This window comes from Gekko japonicus, unplaced genomic scaffold, assembly GCF_001447785.1.
Source record: "Gekko japonicus isolate JY-2015 unplaced genomic scaffold, Gekko_japonicus_V1.1 scaffold247, whole genome shotgun sequence".
Lineage (NCBI taxonomy): Eukaryota > Metazoa > Chordata > Lepidosauria > Squamata > Gekkonidae > Gekko > Gekko japonicus.
The window spans coordinates 836,721-853,823 of record NW_015166427.1 but is presented as its reverse complement, the minus strand read 5'-3'; the positions used below and the strand labels follow the sequence as shown (position 1 = coordinate 853,823).

The window sequence follows — 17,103 nt, the reverse complement described above, 5'->3', positions numbered from 1 at the left end:
CCCCGTGTGGCGGCTGCAAGCCACTCGGGCCTCGCTTCTCTCTATCCCCCCGGCTCCGAAGTGACGGCGAGGGAGTTCGTAGAGCGTTCCCTGCGCATGCGCAGGGGACGCTCTGTCACTTTTGGGGGGATTTAAGTATCCCCCGAATATTTTTTTCGGGTTTACAGATTTTTGTGCACACCTGGGGACTGCCCCGTGTGTGCACAAAAATCTCCCTCCCCCCCAGGTGCCCCCGATGTGCGAAAATAAGTATCCGCACGCAGGGGGCCATGTTGGAAATTAGATATATAGATTTCCAAACAACTCACAAAATCCATCTCTCAGTAAACTTACTGACTTGTTGTCATCAAAGGCATGCTCTTCTATTTCCTCTTCCAGCCTATCAGCTGCTTTTCTAACATCTTCAAGAATCTCATCAAGAATGGACAGGCTCTTGTTTTGATGCTGCATGTTTTTCAGGGCTTCAACTTGATGCTTTTCTGCTGCTAGAAGTTCAATATATTCTGTTTCTTCCTGTTAGAAATTTAAGATTCTAAGTTTTTTTTCCAAAGTTCACTAGCGTAATGTCACTGTTTCATTTTACTGAAACTTTCTTGACAAATCAGACAAGTTCATACTTTTGACACAAGATGCATAACAAATGTTCTTTGCAAAGTTAGTTTTTACTATTAAATGAATATAAAACAATTGATACAGAGAATCCCAAACAATACAAACTGTGTAACATTAATAATATTATTGACATTCTATTTAGTATATCTAAAACTTAACTACTTACATGCTGTCCCTTGTCCTTGAACCCCTTTGAAGACATAACACCTCAAAAGAACTGAAGTAACGGTTTTCAATTTTTAAAAGGCAACTTAAATTGAGAAGGAGGGACCAATAAAATGGATGGAGAATACGAACATACATCACCAGCAGCTACCACTGTTTATTAACCATATATTGCTATTTTACCTTTCCTCAGGGAGCTCAGTGTGGTTTACGTACATGTATTCTTTTTTACCATCCCATAAGGTAGACTAGGCTGTGAGACCATAGTTGACACGAAGGACAATCACAGTGCAATTTTATGATTTCAATTAGTTTACTGGAGTAACTTCTGCATAGGCTTGTACCATCATTAGGGTCACCACCCCCACCTGGGCCTGGAGTTCTCCCCCAGTTACAACTTATCAGTTCTCCTGGAGGAAACAACAGCTTTGGAGGGCAGTCTCTAAGACATCATACTCCTACCTAGCCTCTTCCCTTCTCCAAAAAAATCTAGCTTCTCCAGGCACTACCCCCCCCCATCTCCAAGAATTTCCCAAGCCTGAAAGGCAACCGTGTGACTTTAATGACTGCCAGGGAATCCGATGAATCAGCAGGACACATCATCACTGTGAATACAAGGATGTTAGTATTTCTTTCCATTTGATTCTCTCCCTACTGCTCTAGAAATTCTCCACTTTCCACATCTGACATCCAGACTGTTGGAACAAGGCTGAAAAATGAGAAAATGAGTAACAAACCTCTGATTGCTATGGCAGCAGTGTTTATGACCTTTACAAGCCTCATTCCCCCTTACCTACCTACCCCAGCAAGAGTCAGTACAGCATCCATAGTAACATTGGCTCCTGACCACTGCCAGCCAGGATTCATGCAAGGCCCAGAGAGATCAAGCTAAAATGTAGACATTGCCCAAGACCTTCCTTCAGTAAAGGAGTGGGTAACAATTGAACACAGTGGAGAAGCAGCTCACACTTCACAAAAGAAGGACAAGTTCCTTACTGTTGGCAGGGCTGCTTATTACTAATACACATAAGAGAATCTACCCTCAGACAGACAGAAGTACAGACACAAATATATAAAAAGAAAAAGACACAGCAGAATTTGTAATTTAAAAAAATATTTCTCTTCAAGAAGCCAAGATGCTTGAAATTTCAACCATGAGCCTGCCAGGCACAAACACAGGCACCAAGATCATTACTTTCAAGAACCCTATTTGCCTGCAATTACAATTTTGAAACAAAATGTAACTGAGAGCCTGTTTGGTGTAGTGGTTAAGTGCGCGGACTCTAACCTGGGAGAACCAGGTTTGATTCCCCACTCCTCCACTTGCACCTGGCTGGATGACCTTGGGCAAGCTGTAGTTTTGTCAGAGCTGTTCTTGAAAAAGAGCAGTTTCTGTCAGAGCTCTCTCAGCCCCACCTACCTCACAGGGTGTCTGTTGTGGGGAGGGGAAGGAAAAGGAGTTTGTAAGCCACTCTGAGACACCTTTGGGTAGTGAAGGGTGGGGTATAAATCCAATCTCTTCTCTTCTTCTTCTTCTTACATTACATTTCACAGCTGTAATCGATAAATCCAGTTCTACTACGTTTCTAGCCACAGCAATTTTCTACTAGTGCTAATAAGACGACTGAATGAAAAATTCAGATTTGCAAAAAGGCTCTGAAGATTGCAAAGGGATTAATCTTCATATAGTGTTAAGTGGTATTTTCAAAGCTAATACTTCATATAGATGGATAGATAAGGCTCTTTAAATGCTTTCTGTGTAAGGACAAATGTAAAGCAACAGAATGGACAAATTGCTATACTTTTTTGCCTTCCTGATTAGTAAACAAAAAGAATGCTACTATAAAAAATACCCTTTTTTATCAAATGTTGCTCTTAGCATTCAAACCCCTAGTGCCAAAGCAGATCAGGCCACAGGCTCATCTAGATCAGTACTAGAGAGCCAGTTTGGTGTAGTGGTTAAGAGTGGCTGACTCTAATCTGGAGGACCAGGTTTGATTCCCCACTCCACACACATTTATTGTGTATGTGTGACGTAAGAGTAGGACAACAGTAGCCCACTCCACAATATATTAGTGCCAGACAGCCATGAGTAGGAAATTCATTTGCATAATACTTTTTGCACACATACACACACACAAAAATCCAAAGCACACAGGCTAAACGTTGAGTAATTAATTGCAAGATACAATGATGGATTGCCATCCCATGGTTTAAGTCAGTATACCTCGGATTTTTGTATAGATGTCTAGTCACCCCATGGTTAGGACTAGTGGCACTCTCCTAGGTAGAAGAAAATATGATCCTGCTTGCCAACCATACATAGATGTCCGGTTCACCAAAACCAGTGTCTAGTCTTCTGACAGATAAAAGGTATTCATCCACTCAATACAGTTGGAAATTTAGCATTCTGTACAAATTGAGACTACCAACCTTTATTGCAGCTTCTCTCAAGGCTTCCAATCGTTGCTGACTACTTTCTTTCATGTTCACAACATCTTTATAATCACCTTGAAGAGCTCTTTGGAGTCCATGGATTGCTTGAAAGACTGAATTCTCACTTTCGTTCAGCTCCTTTTGGAAAATTTCAAATGTGTGGACCTGAAAAGTCCTCTCTTCAGGTGACAGCGTGGAGTCCTTTTCCACTGCTCTTATTGCACTTTTAAGTTTGTTGAGAACCACATTCTTTTGACGAAGGAGGCCAGATAGCTTCCTGCAATTTTCTACAAGCCACTGCTTCCTCTGAGTCGTGGCAGCTCCTTTCCCACGATGTAGCTTTATTGCATGCTTCACTATATCCTCATGTTCTGCAGAAGTTATTAATTGACAGCACAGCAATGAAGCCAACACCCATAAGAAAATATATCCAGCTACTCTCATTGTCCAGCTTTTATTACCAATTATAGGAAAGCACTCAAAAGTTATCCTAAACTCTCTGTCATATGCTTTTCGCATTTCAGATAAACATGCAGTGTGATTAGTTAATAAAAATTAGCTATCAATCGTTGTATACTTTGGAACCACTGAATCAAATATGGATTCAAATCCCCAAAACGTATGAAGACAAAAGAGGGTAAACATGGCACAGTCTCCTTTGTTCAGTGTTAAATTCCTCTGCATTAGCAATGTAGTGTTAGTTCCTTGTCGGATTTTTTTCCAAAACATAGCATTAACTAGCATCTATCAAATTGGAAAGTTTCGCTGTACTGAAACTATTCTATTCTATTGTTTCTCTCTTGGATAATTATCAAATGCTTCTTAATTAAAATTATCTTGTGGAATGGTAGCTTGATCTTCTTAGGTTGACAATGAATCACTGATGATCTCAATCCTACATTTTAAAACAATAAAAATAGGTTATTTACATTTTTATTTTTAAATACGCACACATTCTTAATAGCTCATACCCCTTGCTGTACATATTCTCACATAAGGCTAATCCAAGGATCTTGTGGTCTAATAGATGATGGAGAAAATTTCAAGAAAAGGAGCACTAAATGAGCTGCGTTAATTTAAAAATGTCACTTAGCAATAGAATGATTTTTTTAAAAAGACAGATCACAACTTCAATAATCTTAGAAGTTATCTATTTTTCACAAATTTTATAGGATTGTTTTACCCTATGGCAACTGTTTAATATTTTATGCCAATAAAGGTGTTTGTTTGTTTGTTTACTTGCAACTTCAATTATCTTGTAGGAGCTTTGTTTAAATTACCAGTCCTCACAAAACAATTTCATAATTATCCTTAATACTTTCATTTTCTAATAATTATCATAGCTTTGATAGGGATTCACACACATCTTATTAGCCCATTGGTTAAAGCACACAAACTGGGCCACACCTGAACCGGATATCTGGGGTGTCTTTTCTTAAAAGAGAAAAAAGGGGATTCAGAATTGTGTCCATACACACTTAAAAATATGTACAAAAGCTAGAAAATACTGACTGTTTTTGAAAGGAAACACAGATGAGGTCATGAGGAGAAGGGACAAGGTAATGTGGGAGAGAATCCAACACACTTGTCCTACAATAGTCAAAAGGCAGCGAAGCGGAAAACAGGGAGGGGCAAAGGTACACACACATTCACACACAGGACCATACCGTTTTATCCTAAAAGTTAACTCACAATCCTTGACACAGATTTAAAATCCCCCATTCATAAGTCTGCACTGAAAGGGAGGCAGGGCAGGAGACCCCCCTGCTTGAAAGGCTAAATAAACCAGAAGTCCAGGGACACCTTAAAGCGTAACAAAATGTATTCCAGTGTAAGCTTTCATGAGCTATAGCTAACTCCATCACTTGCAAGACCTAATAAAAATAGTTCAGTTAGAATAAGCAAAGGTCACCCACCAACTATTTCCCCCCCTGTTTATTTTCATTTTTTCATAACCCAACAACTATTTAAAGGTTGTGGAGGACCTGAATGCGGCCCATTCCTGTGCATGCTTCCTCTGAAGCACGTCCCAAAGAGCTCATGAAGCACGCCGAGGAACGCAGCCTTCCCACGTTTCAACCTTCTGCTAAACAAAAGTGTTTTGTTGCCAGTATCTCAATTCAGCTGTGAGGAGACCACTTTCGGAAACAGACCGATTTTACTACGTTTCTTCCTGCATCAGACATCCACCTCCTGCCTGGATTGTCCAGGCCAATAGGAAAATCCAAAGCTCTGGTCTCACAGCCCACTCACCTGCACGGGAAGGACCAACGACAGATCAGGCATCGCCGGCCCGCAAAGCGAGAGCCACGTCCCCCTTCTCAGCGCATCTCCTTCCCTGCCCTCCCTCCTGAAGGAGAGGCAGGCGTACTCCCCCGCCCAACCAAAATAAAGGCTACGGCTCCTTTAAATGCCGGCCAGCCAGTCACCTCGCCAACCCAAGACAAATATTTACCACAGCCTCAGCTCTTCGGTCACCTCCCATCGAAACGCACCGTGGAGGAGGACTGTATATACGCACAGTGCGCATCAAAACAGCTTCCTACTTCACCCGCCCTTCTACCGAGCCTTATGGGAAATGTAGTTCCCTTTCCTCTGAACTCGGTGCTCCGTCCAGCCGTGAAACCCGCCCCCCCCCCCCCCCGGCCCGGCTCCCTGCTTCGCGATGCATTGTGGGGAAGGATAGTTGGGAAAAGGCGCCGTCTAGTTTGCGGCGGAGTGTACCATGGGTAATGTAGTTCCTCATCCCTTCTTTCCCTCTCTCGTTGGGCCTTGTTGATTCCCCCGGCGCTCTGCCTCTGAGCCGGAGTTGGCGGTACAGGAAAAAACTAAACTTCACCTAAGCGCCGGAGTGGCGGGAGGAAAAGAGCGGAGTACGAGGTTTCTTGACGTTAGAGCCGGAGGATGGCAGGCGGTTGAGGAGAATGGAATGGGAGGGGGGCAAGGTCGGGTGAGGGCGGGAGGAGGAGGGGGGAGAGCGAGAGAGCAACTGCACCGGTTGTGATACCCCCCCCCCTCCTCCGTGTGTTGTTAGATAGGAAGCGGAGAAAGCTCCTCCTGGGGGCGGGGGAGGTGGAGAGAGAGAGAAGAGAGGCTGGGATAGCCTCCGCCTCAAAGCAAAAAGCAGAGCAGCGACCTTCCCTTCTTCCCCCCCTCTCTCGCACCCCTCCTCAAATCCCGTGTACCCCCCCACACACACACACACACACCGGTGGATGAAGGAAGGAAGGTCGTGAGGGAGCCGAGCGGGACCGCGGACGAAAACATCCCGCGCGGGAAAGAGAGGCCCAAAGATTTCATTCCCCTTCTCCTTCCTCCCCCGGTCCTGCCTCCCGTGAGGAAGAGCGTGGGAGTGGGAGGTTGTCTCTCGTCTCTCTCCCCCCCTGCGTGTTGGTATTTTTGGGACCACGCACAGGCTCGTAGTGGCGGCGGCGGCGGCAGTAGGACGGGGGCTAACTCTCGGCACCGACACGTACCTTTCCCTTTTTTGGGCAGGGGAGAAGCTGGCAGGTTGCTGCTGGAGCCTGACCTCTCTTTCCCCCTTCCACACGCGTTTCTTGGCCCCCCGCGCTGTTGTTGTCCCTCCTGCTTGTTTACAGATTAACCCCAAGACTTTTAACGCTTATGAAAAAAAAACCTAATAATTGCCAGCCTTGTTGGCTTCCTGAGAAGCCGCGACCTGTTCTGTGGAGAACTGGAGAAGGTTGATTTGTCGCTGCCCCAGAGCTGCAGGTGTACGGGTGTGTTTGTCCAACAAGGCTTTTCCTTTCACATCACAGAGGTCTGGCTAGGGCCAGATCGCTTCCACACTCCTTTCTGGTTCCCCCGCTGGCGCTGTTGAACTGTTTCCCCATTCTCTCGCTGAGTCGAAATGAGCACCTTCTCATAGAGGAATCAACATTTAAGTGAGGATTTAAAATTGGAGGCAGAAGGAACTGGCTTGTCTGCCCTGGTTTTGGAGTTGGCAGTTGTCATTCATTAGTAAACTATTGATGATTTGAAACTGTATATGCATGTGTGTATATACACATACAATTTGCCTGTAGAAGCATTAATACAGGAAGTCTTTTCCACGTACCCTATCAGTGAAAAGTGGATTATGAATTAAAATCAGCAAAGGAGCAGCAAGAAATTTGGCCTAGCCGTAAATGTTTGATTTGTAACTGGAAACATGAGTTTATGTTTGCCAAGAGTTTCATCTTCAGTGAAGTAGCTGTAAGGATCAGTTCATACAGATGTCCTAACTGGAAAATCTGAAAGTCCAGATGTAGCTTATCATGTGGAATAAGTTACGTAGCAAATTCATGCAATTTATTAAACTAAAAGTGACTTTTGTATAGGAAACTCCATCATAAGTGATGTCCCTAAATAACACATCAAAATAAAAATCACAAGGTATTATAGGGTCATGTAGGTAGTACTGAAATGTAACTGAAATATTTAAACAGATGGAATGGACATCTAAAGTGACTTCATATTTTCTTTTTTGTTTTGTAACCAAAGACAAGTTGGATTAAGTGCCGCCTTCTGAAAATGTTCTCTGCTGCATCCTCACATGTATTCAATGTAAATATTTTCAAAACTTTGAATGTATTGTGTTTTTAAGGGCAGAGCTTTATTTTTATACCAATCTCATTTGTTTATTACAGTACTTTTGCCTTTTAATAAATATAAGCTCTGTACCTTTAATTAAAATGTGAAGAATTTAGGTACTTTTATGTTGGAAGCCACTGGTACAACAAGGGATATAAAGCTTAAGACTGAAATTTGTTTTTGGATTTTTTAAAAATTAAAATGTACCTATAGATGCTGTTATTTCAGTTTTCAGAAGAAAGTACTGTCACTAATTACAGAAGAACAAGGATTTCTTTGTTGTTCTAAAGTGAAAATTGTCACTCAGCAGAAGAACTAAATCCTTTTTAAAGATAGGCTATTGTAGTAGAATTCTGAAACAAACTTCTGGATTAGCTTCATTGGCTTTCCTGCTTCTTTTGCATCCCAAAGCATAAACTTAAATCGTCTCAGAAGGACAAGGTCCGCCAGTTTATGGCATTTACCCAGGCTGGTGAAAGGACTGCTATATACTGCTTAATGCAGAATGAGTGGAAACTAGAAGTGGCAACAGACAACTACTTCCAGAACCCAGACTTGTACTACAAAGAATCCATGAAAAATTCAATAGACAGAAAGAAATTAGAACAATTGTATAACAGGTACAAAGGTAAGGTTTATTTTTTCACTTTTTCTTTTGAACTTGATTTCTACTTCAATTTAGACCACCAGAAGGAAGAGAAAAAGGGTTTCAGTCCTGAGCATGCTTACTGAGAAGCAAGCCCCATTGAATCCTGTGGAAGTTACTTCTAAGTAAGCATTCGAAGTCCCAAGCTATAAACATAATATTCTGTTTTAATGATCTATCTATATATTTCTGTAGCAAACAAAACCTCTAAAGTGTGAAGCTGGGGTTTTTTTTTCTGTTCCCTCTAACAGCATTCTATATCGAGTGATTTCATTTTTTAATTTTAAAACAGTATGAACAGCAGACAATGCACTGCTGCTAAGAAGAAACGCTAACCATTTAACTGTTTGTATATGTGAAACATAATATCTCTAATATGTGTACTTTACAGCATTTGATTCCTTACACATAAGACTTGAATTGAAGGTATTAAAATTTTACAGTTAAACTGTGGCCCTGTGATACACCTACATGTGCAGATCTGTTGCTGTACCAAGAACTATGGGCATAAATCAAATGAGCATCCAAATACTGATGCTGTGTCTTCCCCTCCCCCTGCATTGCTTTCAGTGGAGTGTGCTCTTGGATGCCTTACCACCTGCACTGGGATACTAATATGTACCCAAGTGCAAATATAGTTGAAACCTGTGCAGATATGTCGTGTATATTGTCACCTGTGTGATTGGATGTTTATCTCATTTATGCCTATGATTCTTGGTCTAGCAAGGTATCTCATTGTGGATATATTTAGTTATATCAAGGCATGAGTCTAAATTCTGTTCTGTGGATTTGCTTTGTAAGTTCCAGTGTATACAGAAAGGTGTACTGATTCTTTCATAGGAATTTGAACTAAAAATTCTATTCCAAGAACTTAAAAACAACATTCTTGGTTCCATCTCTGTGCCCATACACTACAACAAAAATGATTGTCTGTAGCTTGAGATAGCTAATAAATCATTGACGAAGGGGAAAAATTACCTGCAGCGCTTTTAAAATAAAAAATTAAGCAGGAAATTGGCATGAAGGACGTTAAGAACTAGTAATGTAACAAATATTTAGTTCACAAATATAAATACTCAGAACTGTCTGCTTATACATTCCTTCCCTGCACAAAAGATTCCTTCCTGGATTCATAGGCTTTTATTTATTGACTTGAGCTAGGTACATGCTGCTGGGCATGAGGGTCTTGCCTGCTTAACCTATGGCCATTGCTTTATCCCAGGTGCTGAATGCCAGGGGAGGGGGTGTTTTTCATTTTTCTTGTGCGGCATGACCAATACCCCAATCCAGCATGGGTGATCTTTTTCCAGAAATAAGTTTTCTTTGCATGTGTTACTGAATCGTGTATGATTAGGGTATTTATGTATAATACATATTTAAAATGAATTGAGGATTAAACCACTTTAAGGGCAAATAGTTCTATTTCTTCTAAATGCTTGGTATCTACAGAAGCAGTGGAGAATATGCTTAATTTGTCCCAATTAGACGTGCAGTTCTTTCACTGGTAAACTGCTTTTATTTAAATATGGAATGTAAAGTTAAATGATAATGGTATTTTGAGACTGATGTTAACTTGACAGGTGAGTTATCTTCCATTCTTATTCTTTCACTGGTAAACTGCTTTTATTTAAACATGGAATGTAAAGTTAAATGATATCGGTATTTTGAGACTGATGTTAACTTGACAAGTGAGTTAATCTTCCATTCTTACTTTCTCTCACACTGCAGACCCTAACATTGTACCCAATGCTCGGGGATCTACTGGGCTACAGAAGTAGTATGGGTGGGGGGCTGACTACCCCTGTTGCACACTTCTTGCTCAAGGTTGTCATTAGATGCAAGCTAGTGTCAGTAATCCAGGACTCTGAGCATGCATTGGATAGAAAAAAAAATTAAACAGTGCAATGCACCTGCTTGCTTCTTCGTGTCTAATTGTTAATCTGTTTGCTAACGTTAAATTGTTTGCATCTTAGTGGTTTTAGTGGTCATCCTCTAAAATTCCAAATCTACAAGATTTTTCGCTGTCATTGTGTCTTTTCTGCTTTTGTTACAAGTTATCGTAAAATACTTGAGAAATCTCTCATCTGTTTGCTAACGTTAAATTGTTTGCATTTTAGTGGTTTTAGTAGTCATCATTCTCTAAAATTCCAAATCTACAAGATTTTCTGCTGTCATTGTCTCCTTGCTATTTTTGTTACAAGTTGTCGTAAAGTACTTGAGAAATCTCTTCTGGATCCTATTTTATTCACTGGTTATAAATGGCTAATGGGTATCTTTGTCCTTTTCCAAAGTTATTATAATCTTTGCCATTCTTGGGCTTCTGCCTTCTAGAGACATGATAGATAAATGGTGAATTTATCAAGATAAATTGATAACTTCCTTTAAATCCCCCGTGGTATTTTATGTAGGATCACGAGTACGTTTCACATGCATAAGTTTGGGTGTAGTTTTGTGGTGCAGTGTGTGTTTTTATTTATATGTATACACATATAAATGTGTACACACATACATATATATGTATATGAATGTATACACACACAGTGGTGAATTTATCAAGATAAATTGATAACTGCCTTTAAATCCCCTGTGATATTTTATGTAGGATCACGAGTATGTTTCACATGCATAAGTTTGGATGTAGTTTTGTGGTGCAGTGTGTGTGGTTTTTTTATATGTATACACATATAAATGTGTACACACATATATGTATATGAATGTATACACACACAATGTCAGAGAGAGAAACTCTATCATAGTGAGACCATTCAGCCCTGAAGATGCTGCTTCAGACTAAGCATACAAGATCTGATTCATAAACATCCCCCCATAAAATTCTTGTCTATGTATTCCTAGTTATTTTCTCTTTGGTTATACTTCTCGTCACACTTCTCATGTCTATATTGCTTGTCCACTACCAAAGCAGCACTCAGAGCAATGTAGATTTCATTGACACTTGTAAATTTACTTAGGAGTGTAATATTGCTAGCAAATAGCTGTTCCTTGTTATTGATAAGTAAATAGCACAGTGGAGACCAGTACCTTTTTTAAAGGTACTAATCAGCCCTAGGGCAAAGAAGTTTAAATTGTTGAATTTAATAGCATTTTAGCTGACTAATAAACAGGAGTCTACAAAAATGATACGCTTGTTTGCCTGTGAGACTCAGTTCCTTGCTTCCTATTCCAAAAGGGGAAGAGTGGCAGACAGGGAATGTGTACGTTTGTAACAGTCCACCTGCCTCCAGCCTTTTACTGTGATGCTCTTTCCCAGCACAGAATTCATACTGGCTTCCTTTTGAAAGAGACACAACTTCCCTGTGATCCTAACAGCTTTTTGAAAACTACTAATGTAATGGAGTGTTACTGGACACAATGTCTGTTTGCCATTGTTAAATTTATGGTCATGGTATTGGTGAATCCTTGCTAATTGGTGAGATTGCATGTTATGGGGCACGTTATTTTATTAGGCTGTTTTTGTCTAATGTAATGGAGTGTTACTGGACACAATTTCTGTTTGTCATTGTTAAACTTACGGTCATGGTATTGGTGAATCCTTGCTAATCGGTGAGATTGGTATGCTCTGGTATGCTCCTATAATAGGTAACAAAAAGATATACTAAAGATTAACTTCCCTTTATAACAATGAGTGATAATTTGGTAAGATGTAGATTATTTTATCCTCTGTCTCAAAAATATCTGCTGCCCTTTTGGTAAAGTTCAAATCTGCTTACATTTCATCAGTTAAAAGAAAAGTGAATTAATTAAGTACTTTAATCACCTGGCTGCTCTAATAGAAGACATGCCATAACAGTTTTATTAGTATTGAAGTGAATTTAAGATTAACAGTTATTCTACAGATTAAGAGGGTCATTAAGAAGAGAAAGGATGTCTCGTGTGCATAAATGCTCCAAGGGCAGGATGTTGGGGAAAGGGATGGAGGGCAGATTGATCCATATTATTAAAAACAGAACATCTGTTCTCCTTGTGTACACGATTATGTCTCATTGCTTGTTAGGAATATGCCAAACATCCCCTAGGTCCCTGGCATGCTTGCTAGGAATATGCCAAACATCCCCTAGGTCCCTGGCAGTCAGGTAGATGAAAAAGCTTATCTTTATTATGGTTATGGAGAACACAAATAGCTGATCGTGGTGAAAATACTTCCTAACAGATCAGTGTAAAATACAACAAGCATCAATGTTTGAGATGTCACTAAAGTGCTTCACCCCTAACCTGGATAGCCCAGGCTAGCCTGCTCTTTTCAGATCTTGGAAGCTAAGCAAGGCTAGGCCTTGGCTAGTATTTGGTTGGGAGACCACCAGGGACTACCAGGGTCGTGACGCAAAGGCAGGCAGTGGCAAACCACCTCTGAACGTCTCTTGCCTAGAAAACCCTACAGGGTCGCCATAAGTCAGCTGTGACTTGACAGCACTTTCCACCACTTTAACATTTGCAGGTTATCTGTACAGTAAAAATGCAAATGTACCATTTGGAGGATATTACTTCAAATTTTGTGATAATTCTTAAGGAAAAAAAGGGAAGATAAACTTGTTGATGTTATGACTAAGTTGTTGTGGCATGTGGAATAAATTCATTATGTTGAATTCTGTAGCCTCCTATTTTTTTGCTACACAAAACACTCAGGCTGACCTTTCCCTAAGGAAGTTGGTAGTAATATGCTATTTTAAGATCTAATATTGTTTCCTGAATAAATATAGTAGGCACTGAAAACAGTCCGTGTTTGGGGTCTTTCTTGCATTAAAGATGGTTCTTTTGGATGGTAACTGTTATAGATGTATTCCTAATTAAACCAAGAATTTTGCCACTGGATTAAGTGGAGTGAAGGGCGGTCCATGAATTCCCTTTTCTAAGTCTCTGAGCTGGCATACTTGCCTGAAAATACTGTTACATCACATCTTGTGATTTTTTTTGCCACTAATGCTTAATGACTTGACCCCAGGTGCTGTTGAATTTCTTTTTTGAACATTGTTTTTAGATACATTAGAGCATTCCGTTAGCAGTACATCTATAACCAAAAAGTTATGCTTTGTGCATACTTGGAAAAATCCCCTGAGTATGAAAACCCTTAGTTTGTCTAAGGGGTATGTGTGTCACACTGTACTGCTTTCCTATAGGAATCTGTCTGTTAGGTTTAATATTAGATATACTGGAATGGATCCTATCCTTATATTGCCACTCCACAGGGCAGAGTTTGAATCCTTCCCTCACCCTAACTTTAATGGTTCTTCTGTTGGAGGAAGGCTGCTTAAGCAGAAGGTTAGAGCTATACTGCTGATTCTTTAAAACAGGGTTGCACAACAAATTATTCTGAGAACCATTTTTTTACTAAATCAAGTGGGCCATAACAAGGCATAACTGCAGATAACTTGGTGTTTTCTTTTTAAATCTCTGTTAACTTCGTTCAAAACTGTTCGCCCAATATCATTCTCTTACTACCCCAGCATGGGCTTCTCTCTGTTAATCCTCACTCCCCCCCCCCACTTTATTGTATTCTCAGTCTTCTTTTTCAGACTGGTCTCTAGACCTTTTATTCTCTTTCTCCAACGATATCTCTGTGCTTCGTCTCTCAGGTATCTCTCTCTGTTTCTTATCCTGTAACACTCTCTTCAACCCTTCCCTTCTGTGCAACTCCTAGCTTTCTTTTCTACATCATCACGTTTGCAGTCTGCCCTCTGTTTTCTTTAGTCTCATCTGTGGTCTATTCCTGTCCTCTCCACCCCCTCAGACTTATCGCTGTCTCACTGTTTAGTGATAACACCACACAAGGCATTTGGTTTCTCAGCAATTCATGTGCAGTCTTAGAAACAGATAAGTTTTGCAGTACCTGCCACTTATCTGCAGCAGGCTGGGAAAAGTAGTGCCCACTCCACTATGCTCCTCTGTATACAGAGAAAGGAAGAGCAATACATTTCATGATGCAGAACAAAGTTTGAGTCCAGAAGCACCTTTACTTCAGACCAACATGGCTACCCACCTGTATCGATTTCATGATGCAGGCAGTCCTTCATCCCACTCTCATTTTTGCAGGGCTTGGGAAGGCCTACAGAGATACGGAAAAGAGCCCCAAACAGTGTGTCTGGAATTTTCTGGGGACTGCAAGTGTGGGGGCAGGGTAGAGGCACAGTTAGCCATACATGACACAGTGTTGGTTTAAAATATATTTTTCCTGTAATGCTGAAGATCAGTAATTTACAAAAAGATGTCATTTTATGTATGCTCAGGCTCATCAGGTGATCTCTAATTATCTATTTAGGACTTGACTTTTATGGAGATAAATCAAAAGTTTGAATTTTTTAAAAAGTTTACTTTATGACTAAAATATAGATGAGCAGTATGATTTGTGATAATGAAATTTTGAAGTATGGTCTGCAAGTTCTTAATGTAAAACATAACGTTCTGTTTTGTTCTTTTCCAAACACAGACCCGCAGGATGAAAATAAAATTGGCATTGATGGTATTCAGCAGTTTTGTGATGATTTAAGCTTGGACCCTGCCAGTATCAGCGTTTTGGTCATAGCATGGAAATTCAGGGCAGCCACTCAGTGTGAATTCAGTAAGAAGGAATTTGTAGATGGCATGACAGAATTGGGGTGAGTATGGCTGCCTTTATTTATTTATTATTTCAACTTGTATCCCGCCTTGCCGGACAAGCTGGTTCAAGGCGGCTTTCTGAGTAGAAAGGTCTGCCTTTGTAGAACATAGATAACTCTTATTTGATTTGTATTTCCCTCCTTAACTTATGTTCAGATGAACTGAACTGTGATCCAAGAAATCATTTATGTATAAGGGAATCGGAGGATTTCTTTGTAGCCTTTACTGCCACAGCACCTTCAGCCAGTAACACTTTTAAAATCAATGGTGGCTTACCATGGGATCGGTCTCAATAAAAATTACAAAAACACTCTTGGACATCCATAAAGATCTTGGAGCTTTTCACAGCTAGGGCAGTCCAGTTTCCCCAGTCACTGTGTTTGACCTGTTAACTTTGATTCAATCCATATATGTGGATTGAATCAAAGTAAATAGACCAAACATTCATATATACATGTATATATATAAGCATTTTGAATTCATTTGGAGTATCTTTCCAAGCCTCTGGGTCACCTTTTCTGTTCTTGTTTCTCTTGAAATCTAATTTATCTGGCTTAATCCAGAGAAGATGAAAATGGTGATGTTAAAGGCAGCCTGTTCTGGGAATTGATTGTCTAGCAACTGAATAGCATGAATATTTCCTTGATTCATCTTCAGCAGTATTGAAATGCATTAACTTTGATTCAATCCATATATGTGGATTGAATCAAAGTAAATAGACCAAACATTCATATATACATGTATATATATAAGCATTTTGAATTCATTTGGAGTATCTTTCCAAGCCTCTGGGTCACCTTTTCTGTTCTTGTTTCTCTAGAAATCTAATTTATCTGACTTAATCCAGAGTAGATGAAAATGGTGATGAAACAGGCAGCCTGTTCTGGGAATTGCTTGTCTAGCAACTGAATAGCATGAATATTTCCTTGGTTCATCTTCAGCAGTATTGAAATGCAGGCATTGCCTCTTTGTGCACTCGAGAGAGTTGTTTGTGAGCATTTCACCTTAAAAGTAAATCTTGTCACGATTATCTGTACCTTTGACATCCAGCCCATCATAGCATCAAACTTCATTAAAATCATATTTGAAGATCCAGAGTGTAAAATAAAAATAAAATTACTTGTGATAGTTCCCCCCCTCCCGCGCACGCGCAAAAAAGTGTTTCATCGGTGCTCAGTTGTTTCCATATAAAGCCCATCACAGTGTGAACAAGGAAGGGGAATAGTGCCCATATACAAGTTTGCAGGCTTTCTGCCATGGAGGTTTGTTAACTCAGAGCAGTTTACCTGTGCATACAATGCCCTGCACAGTTGCCACTGTAGACTGGTTAGCTTGTGAGAAGGGCAAGTACCAGAGCCCACTTTTGTTGCACACACATCCTGGTCAAATGATGTGCAACAGGCCCTTTATGTCACAGTTGGGCAACATCAGGGGCTCTACAAAGATGCTGCCTGGAATGATGAAACTAGTAGAACCAATTCTTTGGAGTGTCGAGACAGTTCATTCAGTACACAACTCCACTTCATTGCTTCCTCACATGAAGTGATGGATTTCTTCTGGATACATATTTTTATTTTATTTCATTTCATTTATACCCCACCCTCCCCACACACGGGCTCAGGGCAGCTTACATAGGCACAACAGTGCAATAAAATACAACAAGATTAAAACAATTAAGGCACCAAAGTGCGATAAAAATAAAACAGGTTAAACACTTAAGACAAAAATTCACATCATACAGGATACATCAGCAACTAAAATACTCACTCACTATTGTATATCACCGTGAGATCAAAAAAAGGGGGGGATGCCATGGGCCAAGATGTTCCGGGTGGCTAATCAGCCCAACCCGGCGGAACTGCTCTGCAGTTGCACGATGGTGGTGATGGTGGCGGCGGCGGCTCCTACTCAAAAGCCTGGCAGAAGAGCTCCGTCTTGCAGGCCCTGCGGAACCGTAAAAGGTCCCGCAGGGCCCTGATCTCTTCCGGGAGCTCATTCCACCAGGTAGGAGCTGCCACTGAAAAGGACCTGGCCCTTGTGGC

The 17,103-nt window shown here is 40.6% G+C and overlaps 2 protein-coding genes across 4 annotated transcripts in view; one reads left to right on the top strand and one right to left on the bottom strand.

Annotated features, from left to right (window-relative positions):
* Positions 1–3,927, bottom strand: part of TMCO3 (transmembrane and coiled-coil domains 3) — a 28,301-nt gene extending 24,374 nt beyond the window's left edge. Inside the window, 2 exon segments of the mRNA XM_015411772.1 lie at positions 334–513; positions 3,211–3,927. Coding sequence (XP_015267258.1) covers positions 334–513; positions 3,211–3,732 — 702 coding nt within the window. The 5' untranslated portion in view covers positions 3,733–3,927.
* Positions 3,928–5,968: 2,041 nt separating this feature from the next.
* The window catches only part of DCUN1D2 (defective in cullin neddylation 1 domain containing 2), an 18,892-nt gene continuing 7,757 nt past the window's right edge, over positions 5,969–17,103 (top strand). Inside the window, exons 1-3 of one of the 3 annotated variants that reach the window (XM_015411769.1) lie at positions 5,969–6,086; positions 8,218–8,434; positions 14,892–15,060. In XM_015411769.1, coding sequence (XP_015267255.1) covers positions 8,260–8,434; positions 14,892–15,060 — 344 coding nt within the window. In that variant the 5' untranslated portion in view covers positions 5,969–6,086; positions 8,218–8,259. Of the gene's footprint in view, positions 6,087–6,898; positions 6,954–7,731; positions 7,780–8,217; positions 8,435–14,891; positions 15,061–17,103 lie in introns of those variants that run through there. The other 2 variants (XM_015411770.1, XM_015411768.1) reach the window with 2 other exon arrangements.